This window comes from Chenopodium quinoa, unplaced genomic scaffold (genome assembly GCF_001683475.1).
Source record: "Chenopodium quinoa cultivar QQ74 unplaced genomic scaffold, ASM168347v1, whole genome shotgun sequence".
Lineage (NCBI taxonomy): Eukaryota > Viridiplantae > Streptophyta > Magnoliopsida > Caryophyllales > Amaranthaceae > Chenopodium > Chenopodium quinoa.
The window spans coordinates 6,000,503-6,012,352 of NW_018745000.1; the positions used below are offsets into that span (position 1 = coordinate 6,000,503).

The 11,850-nt window shown below is 39.7% G+C and overlaps 2 protein-coding genes across 2 annotated transcripts; both read right to left on the bottom strand.

Moving 5' to 3' along the window:
* Positions 1-2,262: 2,262 nt before the first annotated feature.
* LOC110707604 lies at positions 2,263-3,156 on the bottom strand. The gene is made up of 2 exons (XM_021885631.1): positions 2,577-3,156; positions 2,263-2,408 (listed from the first exon to the last, which is right to left on the bottom strand). The coding sequence occupies exons 1-2, from the start codon at positions 3,154-3,156 to the stop codon at positions 2,263-2,265; spliced, it is 726 nt and encodes a 241-aa protein (XP_021741323.1).
* Positions 3,157-3,258: 102 nt separating this feature from the next.
* LOC110707605 lies at positions 3,259-4,185 on the bottom strand. The gene has a single exon (XM_021885632.1). It carries the CDS (start codon positions 4,183-4,185, stop codon positions 3,259-3,261), a length of 927 nt encoding a protein of 308 aa, XP_021741324.1.
* Positions 4,186-11,850: the final 7,665 nt, after the last annotated feature.

Genomic DNA, 11,850 nt, shown 5'->3' on the forward strand with positions numbered 1-11,850 from the left:
AACCTCTTCTATATTCATCCAAAATACGTCCGATTCGTACAAGAAACTCCGTATTCCTATAAAACTCAATAAAAATACATCGAACACACTAGAGAAGAGATCGTTAGCGAGAAATGGCTCCAAAGAGCCCAAAGCCATGCAAATATACATTGTAAAACCGGGATAAAACATGGTATAAAACTCATACATCAAATTCCCCCAAGCTAACCTCTTTCTTGTCCTCAAGCAAGGCAATTAAAAACAACAAACAACCAAGTAAACACACTTCACCTCATAATGCAATTGAAAACAAAGGACTCAGAATCGAAATCAAACAAGCACGCATCTTAGCCAACCAATCAAGTCACTCAAACCATCAATCAACCTAAATAGTCGTCAAGAGAAATCAACCATGTACAACTCAAGAATCGATGACTAAAGTATCTCACCTTGGTGGTCACTCAACACATTATTTACATGGAAAGCTAATAATGAGCTCGATCTCTCACCATCCCCACCAATAATGCAAACCCCCCATCTCACAACACTCGCGTGTTTAAAGGGTTATATTGTCGCTCAACCTAGTCAAATGTCGACTCGAAATGTGACATATACTCCAGCATTTTGACAAAAGACTCATTTCACATGAACACAATACCATGCACGAAGGTCAGAAGGTATTTTCAAGCTTGTAATGTAGGCCGAGTAAAAGTGGGTAGGAAATAAATTTGGGGAATGTAGGCGATCATAGTCTAACCGGGGAGCTATCAAATGCAATCAATAAACATCCTCGATCCATCATTCTCATTAACAAGAGAACATACCCCAATTACATCAAGAACATCCACTACTACCTTTATATTCTTCAAATTTCCAATTCCTTTCTTCTTTTTTTTCTCTTATTTTCTATCAATTTTTCTTTCTTTTCTTTTCAAAAACAAAATTCCTTTTCTTTTGCATCAATTCTTTTCTTTGTTCCTTTTTTTTCTTCACTTTTCAAGAATAAAACCTCTATGCTTATGATTCCTTCTTTTCTCTCTCTTTTTTTTAGAGCTCCCACATTAAGCACCAATTACATCACAAAATAACACAAACACCATGATATAAGCTCCCCCAAGCTAGACTTTATGAAAAATATGGTCAAGGCTACAACATGGGCAAGCAAGAAGGGAACATACGTTTCTAAATTCGTCTGGAAGTCACCTAAAGAACATGGCCTTCGTCCTTATCAACGTGCACGTGCAATGTATTATGACACATTACTAAAAGTCTAGAGTCAAAACTAAGATCAACATCACACCAGGAACTAAACACACATGAATGAATAATTAAGGCTCAAGCCTCACTGTTAACACAGTCAAGCTCCAAACTCATACATGGTTAACAACGTTGACTCCCACAAGGGATCAAACAATTTGAGGTCAAATCATGATCATTTAATTCGCAATGCAAATCTTTCAATCGAGATTAAATCAAAAACCTTTTGGCATTAAGGATAGGGGCACAGGGAAGTAGTTCATTGGCCGTTCATTATCATGATTCTCGTATTTTTTCATTTTTTTTTGTACTACCAAAGCAATAGAAACCAAAGCAATAAAACAAACCAACAAAGCAAAAGAAAATAAGAGAAAATACCGAGATAGATATACACAAGTCTCCCCCAAGCTACACTCAGCAATGGCCTCATTGCAACGTGTGGGAGTTGGAAAATTACCTCGGGGCAGTGATGACCTTTTTGTTTGTCTGTTTTCTAGACACTAACAAAACAGGAAAATAAAAAAAGTAAAAGGAAAATAATAAATAAATAAATAAAATAAAGAATAAATAAAATAAAATAAAAAGGAATGGGTTGCCTCCCATTTAGCGCTTGTTTAAGGTCTTAAGCTTGACCTTCTTTATTAGCTCAGCCTAGGTCGCGCCACACAAAGAAGAAACTCCGCGATGTTGCCCATAAAAATATCCGCCTCCAAATGACTCCTTCATTTTATATTTGACATGCTTTGTATCCGAACTTACTTTCATGTAGCTAAACACATTATTTGGTGGAATATTGTCCTCGTTTCTCACAAGATTTCTATCACATACACACTTATCAACCAAAGGGTTAGTAGCATCAATTCTTAAACAAGTACCACCATCAAATATAAAATTATGTTCATTAAAGAGCTTAAACACTACTTGTTTATCCTGGGCCCTAATGGTCACTTGTCTTTTAGGAACATCTATTAGAGCTTGACTTGTGGCAAGGAATGGGCGACCAAATATAATCGGGATCTTATGGTCTTATTTCATATCCATAACAACAAAATCAACAGGAAAAACAAGTTCACCAACCTTAACTAATACATCCTCAACCACACCTTTAGGGAGTCTAGCAGTCCTATCAGCCATTTGAAGAGAAATAGGGGAAGGTTTAAGTTTTTGCAAACCTAATTTTCATATAATGAATAAGGCATTAAATTTACACTAGCACCTAAATCACACAAGACCCTGTCAAAAAATATTTCGTTTATCATACAGGGAATAGTAAAACTACCAGGATCATGCAGCTTAGGTGGTAGGCTATCACGTAAAAGAGTAGAGCGTTTCTCATTTACTAACTTCCTTATCATCATGTTGATCTTTAATTTCCTTCATAAATTTTGCAAATTGAGGCATTTGAATTAAAAGATCAGAAAAAGGAATGGAAGCATGTACCTTTTTAAGAGTCTCGCAATATTTCCCAAAATGTTTATCGAGCACAGCTTTTGACAACCTTTGCGAGAAGGACATCGGTTCTTCATAGGCTGGTGGAGCAACATATTTGGGACTTTTTACATCCTCACACTTTTCATCTTTTCTTGACTCCACACTGCACACTTTCTCATCTATTTTCCTCGAAAATAATTCATCTCTTCTCAAGAAAACTGCATTGCATTGTTCCTTTTGGACTTTTGCTTGATCATGAAGAGTTGATAAATGACTCACTTGTTGTGAAAGTTGAGAAAGGTGAGTTTCTATCCTCTTATTTTGAGCAATAAGCATTTGAATCGAGCTTTCAAAGTGTTCATTTTGCTTTGCTTGTAGCTCAAATTGCTTTGTCATAAGCTCTTGCTGTCGAAGTTGGGAAGTAGTGAAAGTCTCCATAATGGAATCACGATTGTATTTTGAATTTTGCGGTGGTAATTGTTGATTCATGGGTTGGTGATTAAAAGATGCCCTTGCTTGAAAACTAGGTGGTGGTGACGGAGAATTCAATTGAGCTTGAGTGTTTATATAAGAGAAGTCTGGATGATTTCTCTACCCTTCATTGTATGTGTTTGAATGAGGATCATACGGCCTCTTAGAATTAGAGGTGTAGAATGCATTGGCCTCCTCAATTGACATCTCACTGGAATTTTTGGGGCAATTAGGTGCAATGTGACCCTGCACATTACACATCTGATAGGTCTTCGGTGAGCTAGTAGATGTTCCGGCTTGGAGTCTGTCAAACTTGCTTGTCAATGCCTGCACAGAGCTAGTCAAAAGAGTTAGAGCATCAACATCTAATTTACCTCCCTTCTTCACACTATGTCGACCTCTTGGATGATAATTATCATTGGCTACCATCTTCTCAATTAGCTCTTTGGCTTCAGTTGGACTCTTAGTCATGAGAGAACCCCCGGATGCAACATCAATGTATATGCGAAACTCATGGGTCAGACCATTGTAGAATGTTTGGATCAACATCCACTCTGGGACACCGTGATGAGGGAATTGTCTCTGTAAGCGCTTGAATCTTCTCCATGCCTCATATAAAGACTCATTATCAGATTGACGAAAGGTAGCTAGCTCGTTCCTTAACCTTGCAGTCTTCTTTTGTCCTAAAAATCTTACTAAGAAAGCTTTGGCAAGCTTATCCCATGCATCAAAGGAACCTATACCTTTGTCTCGTAACCATTCCTTCGCTCTATCCCGTAGTGAAAAAGGGAACAAACGAAGTCTGATAGCATCATCAGTAACACCGTTGAGCTTTATGGTGTCACACTTCTTCAAGAAACTGTCTATGTGACTAACAGGGCATTCATGAGGTGTGCCTACAAATGAGTCATTGGAGATGAACTGTATGAATTGAGGTTTTAATTCAAAGCTCTGAGCGGTAATAGATGGTCTGACAATGCTGGATAGGAGCTCGGTTGCGGTATCAGGAATGTCGTACTCCAGTAAAGATTTGATTCTTTCGGTCATTTTTCTTGTATTTTGATGTCTCCTTCTTCTACCTCTTCGTCTCCTTGCAGTAGCTTCGATTTCAGAGTCAAAAGGTGTTAAGCTGTCTAAACTTGAACATCGAGTTTGCATGCAACAAAGAACTAAAAAGAGGAGATAAAAAACACAAGAGACAATAGCCGAAGCAACGAATAAAGCTTAGCAAAAACAATCACAAATAATCAGAAAGAAACCGTTAGTCCCTGGCAATAGTGCCAAAATTTGATGGGCGTGTCGCGTACCTAACAAAAATAAATCTAACGAGACCACTACTATGTAGACGGGCAAGTAAGGATCGAATCCCAAGAGACTAAGGTTCACCTAATTTAATAGACTCAAGTAATCAATAAGCAAGTAACAAATCAAAGGTGATGAAATTCTAAGAACTAATAAATAAAGGACTCAATTAATCTAAAGAAGGTGATAAATCAATGAACTAAAGCATCCAAGATCAAGCATTACCATGAATATAATTAATGCATAAACAATTCTACCCCCAATAACAATACAATCGACAAGAGGAAAAGCATTCCCTAATCAATACCAAAGGTCTCTTCCGAGTTATCAATGGCTTCCCAAATCAACTATCAAGCCTATTTCCATGGAATCGAGCAAATATGGGACATTAAACACAATACTTAACTTCCTAATCATTCAATCATCTACTTCCGTGATGACCTTCAAACCCTTAATTGAAAAACCCAAATCCCGTTAATATTCAACTTTCGTTGCAATAAGAACAAAGGGATGATAGTAATACTAATTATTCCTAATCTAGCATTGGCATAAACACAATCAATTAAGCATGTCAATTGGGAATATTATTGGAGAATTTAAAGATTCAATCTAAGCATTAATCATATCCGGGCTTTGCAAGATCCTGGATTATGAATCTACTCACACATACTAGCAAAACCTAAAACAATATTTAATAAGGAGAACATAATAAAAAAGCAATAATAATTGAAAGAGAAGAGAAATAGATGAATACCAATGATGCTTCAATTGAAATAACTCAAATTGTTGATGAAAAATAATCAAATCTAATGGAAGAATTAAATTGCATAAAAGAGAGTAACTAGGGTTCTAGAGAGAAAAATAATGCTAATGGACATAATAAAAGTATATTCTAATTGTGATTACAAAGGGTATTTATACCCTTAAAAAGATAAAATTACGAAAATAAGCAAGTCAGATTCCGCAAGCAGTGCCCGGTCCAACCAAGCGAGCTATGCCTGATCGGGCGGTTGGGATACGACACTTCTTCCTCTTCGTAGTTCTTCTTCCACCACGTGCCCGGTCCCACCGGGCTGACCATGCCCGATCGGGCGCGCGAGCGGCCTTCAAATTACTTGTTGCCTTCGAAATTCTTAGCTATCTTCTAACTCCTCTATGCCCGGTCCAACCGGGCAAGACATGCCCAACCGGGCACTTAAGGGCTGCAACGCATACTCCGTATTTTGCTCATCCTTCTTTGCCCTGTCTGACCGGGCAAGCTAGGGTGAACAAGGCATGGGGGAATTAAAACACTTGTCTTTTCTGATTTTTCATTCCAACCTTTTCTCTTCCCTGATCTTTCATCTCCCTTCTTATCTTCTATATATGTTGAAGTCAGAAATTTTCTGATTATTCTTTTATGAGAAAAACACAAGAGTTAAACATACTAAGCTAAATACATTCCATATTCTTTGGGCATAAGTTTACATAGGCTCCACCTCTCATTCTAAAGTTCCTTAGCGTGAGAGTGGTGTGTAACCTTAGGGAACGATCCGGTGAATACAATTGAGCACCCCGGTTGCACCGGAATTCGTTTTCAAAGGCAGTGATTATTCACGCCACACCGAATTTCCTTTCTAATTTTTCCGGGTTCATTTTATTGCTATTGTTTTAGACACCTTATTTTAACAACAATTTTGAAAACGAATTATGTCTATTACTAATAGAATTTTGAACAAGACTCTTCCCGACCTCTCTAAGCTGGAACCGCTTGATGGTAACAACTATAAGAGGTGGTCACAAAAGTTGCTAATCTTTTTTGAACAGTTGGAAGTTGATTATGTGTTGAATGAAGATGTCATTGAAACCCTCAAGAATGCGAAGGAAGCTGCCAAGACCGCTACTGAGGTAATCCCGGCGCCCATAACGGAAGCTTAGAAAAATAAGGAGAAGGACAACAAGCTTGTTCGTGGCCATCTCTTCAACCATATGAATAACACTCAATTTGATTTGTTTGTCAATTTCAGGTCAAGCAAGATAATATGGGATTGTAGGGTTTCGTAGTGACCCACACTACGCGGAAAGAAACCTGCCAAGACCCGCCCCTATAATAAATGCAATTAACAAGCAAAATATAATTAAACACAAGAAAGGATAAAAGATTATACCTTTGACGCGTGCTTCGCTCAACAATGAGCTCTTACTTGAACCCCGAAAATACGAGGTCTCCAACGGGATCGTACCCTCGAACCCGACCCGAGCGTCCTAAGTCTCGAAGGTTAGTCGAGACCCGGACAAATAAAACTATGAGTTTTACGAATCAAGGTTTACTCAAATCAAGAGTTGCCTTTTAATTCCACTCAAGGTTGTATCTCCCCAAATACCCAAGCCTTTGGTATTTATAGGGAAATATACCCTTGATTCCAATCTCCCATCAATGTGGGAGAGTTGGTAAAATCAATAATTTATTTAATTCCAAATTAAATAAATAATTAAGTTAATCACATTGCGACAAGTGGCACAATCACATGCTAATGAGTGATGGCCAAGGCTAGGTGGGGGGACCATTTGCCTTGCACCCCAAGGCCCCTTGATTGGTCCCCACAAGCAAACACAAAACCGACACATGGGCTACTAGGCTGGCAGCCAGCTAGCGTGCCAGCCAGCCAACACTCCCTTGCTGCCCAGCATCCCCATCGCACGCACACACGCACCAGCCCCACGCATCATCGCTGCTGCTGCTTGCTAGCCAGTACGCACTGGCACTCGTACACGCACACGCACAGGGCATTGCCTGACATGCTGCTGTGCGAGGCTGCTGCTGTGAGGATGCGAAGCACACACGTACACACACGCAAGCCCCTGGCATTGCGATGGTGCCGTGCGTGGTGCCATGCCTGCGATGGTGCCTAGGCTGCGTGCTGCGATGGTTCGATAGGCCTAGGCACAAGCACACGCACGCACGCAAGCCCTTGGCATTGCGATGGTGCTGTGCGTGGTGCTAGGCCTGCGATGGTGCCTGGGCACTCGCACACGCCCAGCGTGTTGTGATGCGAGGCAAGCACCCATGCTAGTACTTGGTGCTAGCGATGGTGCTGCCATGCTAGGCACGCACGCACGCCAGCACCTAGTGCCAGCGATGGTGTGCCTAGTGCATGATGCTAGGGCTGCGATGGCGCCTAGGCATCATGCCTCGCCTAGCACACCATGGTGCTAGCACACACACGGTGCGCCTGAGCTTGCGATGAGCTAGCCTAGCCTAGCTACGGCTATGCTCGTACTTGTCGCTTGTGATTTTGCGACGCTCGGTCTCGACGCCCTAGGCTCGATATCCGAAGTCTGTATTTGTAAAACTCCGTCGACTCATTAAATCCTTCGGATTACCTCGTCGTCTCGGATCGGTTGTTCGATTGGGTTCGACCCGAAGGGTTCAATTAAGATTAAGCTGTAATATTGATTGTACCTTAATATTACTGATCGAAAGCGGCCTCCACCTAGGCATTCCGATCACTTGACCTTACTGAAGAATTAGCTCTTTAATAATTTTGAACCCTCCATCAGAATAATACACTTGTTGGAAGGACACCATTCCTTTCAGGGATTCCTTGGAGAAGAAATATGGATCGGATGATGCCGGTAAAAAGAAGTACGTGGTGGGAAAGTGGATTATTTTTAAGATGGATGATGAGAAGCCGATCATGTCTCAAGTCCATGTCTATGAAAATTTGGTGACCGAGATTCTTGGTGAAGGCATGAAGATGTGTGAGACTCTTCAAGCCAATGTACTCTTGGAGAAATTCCCTCCTTCTTGGAATGACTACCGGAACCTTTTGAAGCACAAGAAGAAGGACATGACCCTCCAAAAACTTATTAGCCACATGAGAACTGAAGAGGCCAATCGCCTCAAGGATAAGTTCGAAACTCTGTCTCTTAATTCTTCTAAGGCTAATCTGGTTGAATCTTCTTTAAATGTTTTTAAAAACAAGAAATTCTCCAAGAAGAAAGGGAGCAACAAGTCCAAAGTTAATTCCACTCATAACAACAAAATCCAAAAGGCGAAAGTGACTTGCTATGTGTGTGGAGTCATTGGTCACAAGGCCTATCAATGCACCCGTAGGCATGGAGATTAGAAAGATGGTTCGACCTCTCAAGTCAATCTTGTTGAGGAGGACATCATTGTAGCGGTAGTGGTTGAAGCCAACTTGGTGGAGAACAAAACTGAGTGGATTTTGGACACCGGAGCATCGAGGCATTTTTGTGCAAACAAGGCCTTGATGATTGAGTTTGAAGATGCCTCTGACGGCGATCATGTCTACATGGGCAATAGTAGTACCGCCAGAGTCCTTGGCAAAGGAAAGGTCCATCTCAAACTTACCTCCGGAAAAACTTTATTTTTGAATAATGTGTTGTATGTTCCTTCTCTTAGGAGAAATCTTGTTTCGGGAGCCCTACTCAACAAAGCCGGCCTAAAACTTGTCTTTGAGGCCGACAAGATTGTAATGTCTAAAAATGGAGACTTTGTTGGGAAAGGTTACCTCAATAATGGCTTGTTTGTTTTGAATGTTATGAATGAGAATGGAAGTACTTCTTTTGCTTATATTGTTGAGTCTTTGGATGTTTGGCACAATCCTTTGGGACATTAAATTCTTCTTATTTGAAAAAGTTAAAGGACATGAACTTGATTAATTTTTCAATGGATGATAAACTTGACAAATTCCAAATTTATCATCCATTGAAAAATTAATCAAGTTCATGTCCGTTAAGGCCAAACATACTAAGAAACCGTTTAAGCAAGTGGTCTCAAGAAGTACAAAATTACTTGAATTGATTCATTCGGATTTAGCGGACTTTAAAAATTGCACTAGTAGGGGTGGGAAAAATTATTATATTACCTTTGTTGATGAAGCCGAAAGTTTATTTGCTTAAAAACAAAAGATGAAGCCGAAAGTGCATTTTTAAAGTACAAAGCCGAAGTTGAAAATCAATTGGACTTAAAAATCAAAAGAGTTAGGACCGATAGAGGTGGTGAATATGGAAAAGATTCTTTAAAAGATTTTTGTGAAGCCAATGGCATCATACATGAAACAAGTCCACCTTACTCACCCCAATCAAATGGTATTGCCGAAAGGAAAAATAAAACTTTAAAAGAGACTACGAATGCCATGCTTCTTAGTTCCGGTTTATTCGATAGTTTATGGGAAGAGGCGGTTCTTTCCGCTTGTTATGATCTCAATAGAGTGCCCCATAAAAAATTGGATAAGACCCCCTATGAACTTTGGAAGGGCTATAGTCCAAATTTTAAAATTTTGAAAGTGTGGGGGTGTTTGGCTAAGGTGGATTTTCCGGACTTTAAAAATTTCACCATCAGGTCTAAAACTTTTGATTGTGTGTTCATTGGATATGCTCATAATAGTGCGGCCAATAGATTCACGCTTTTAAATTATAGATCGATTTGTGAAGCTAGAGATGCGGTATTTTTTAAGCATATTTTTTCTATGAATAAGTCTTTGTCTTCCAATGTTGATATACATGCTAGTGAGTCAGGTGTGAGTGTGCCTTTGTTTGATTCTTTGTCTAGTTCTAGTCTCCCCTCCTCCTCTACCAAAGTGGTAGAAGTTATACCTAGGAGAAGTAAGAGACCTAGAGTAGAGTCTTCCTTTGGACCAGATTTTTTGACTTCTTTTGTGGTAGAGGACTTTGATGTGAATTGTTTGAATGAGCATGTTGTGTCTTTGTTTCTCTTGGAGGAAGACCCTAAAACTTATGATGAGGCAATGAGGTCTGTAGATGCAAGTTTTTGGAAAGAGGCCATTAAGAGTGAACTTGATTCAATTATGTCCAACCATACTTGGGACCTCTGTGACTTGCCTAAGGGTTCTAAACCTATTAGTTGTAAGTGGATTTTCAAGAAGAAACTTAGACCAGATGGGACCATAAATAAGTTTAAGGCTAGACTTGTCATTAGAGGTTTCACACAAAAGGAAGGTATAGATTTCTTTGACACCTATTCTCCCATGACTAAGATTGCCACCATTAGAACCTTGGTAGCCCTTGCGAAAATTCATGACTTAGTGGTTCACCAAATGGATGTTAAAACGACTTTCCTTAATGGAGACCTTGATGAAGAAATCTATATGACTCAACCGGAAGGGTTTGTGGTGAAAGGACAAGAGCATAAAGTATGTAAGCTTAGAAAGTCTCTTTATGGCCTTAAGCAAGCTCCTAAGCAGTGGTTTGAGAAGTTTGATAGTATTCTTAAGATTTGTGGCTATGTTGCTAATTCATCAGATTCTTGTTTGTACTCTAAAGAGTTTGGGTCATCTGGTGTTATAATTTGCTTGTATGTTGATGATATGCTTGTAGTTGGTACTAACCTTGCTATTGTGAATGATGCTAAAGCCATGCTTTCTACTAAGTTTGAAATGAAAGACATGGGAGAGGCCGATGTTATTCTTGGAATTCGATTAAAGAAAACAGATAATGGTTTTTCCATGATTCAATCTCATTATGTAGAAAAGATATTAAAGAAGTTTAATTCTTTTGATGTTGTTCCTAGCAAGGTACCTTATGATGTCACTGTCAAATTAGCTAAGAACAAAGGTTCTTGTGTTTCTCAAGAGCTCTATGCAAGGGTGATTGGTAGTGTCATGTTCTTGATGAATTGCACTCGACCCGACATTGCCTATGCGGTGAGTAGGCTTAGTAGATATACTCACAATCCAAGTGAGGATCATTGGGTTGCTCTTCGTCGGCTTCTAAGGTATCTCAAAGGTACCATGGAGGTATGCTTGCATTTTAATCGCTTTCCTAATGTTTTAGAAGGCTATTGTGATGCTAATTGGGTAACCGATAATGATGAAGTAGTTTCTACTAGTGGGTATGTTTTTGTTTTGGGTGGAGGAGCTATCTCATGGAAGTCCTCAAAACAACCATGTTTAGCTCGCTCCACCATGGAATCTGAATTCATTGCTCTTGAGTTGGCAGGTCATGAAGCGGAGTGGCTTAGGAGTCTCCTAGCCGACATTCCATTGTGAGGGAAGTCTTCTTCTCCGGTGTCTATACATTGTGATTCTCAAGCGGCCATTGGAGTTTCCAATAACAACAACTACAACGGCAAGAAGAGACATATGCGTATGAGACATAAAGTTGTACGGCAATTTCTCAAAAATGGAGTCATTGCATTGGACTATGTAAGGTCCGAAAAGAACTTGGTGGATCCTTTGACGAAAGGGTTAGCAAGAAAGCAAGTTAAAGAATCATCAAGGGGAATAGGACTTAAGGCCATGTGATGCATTACTTTTTCTTAGTTCCTATGGTGATGTTATTTGTAATGCATGGTTGATTTGTGAGGTTGAGTTAATCAAACTCTTAATGGGTCCTTGTGCTATTGAGACGCACAGTTAAGGACTCACCTATGTGGTTGTGAAGATT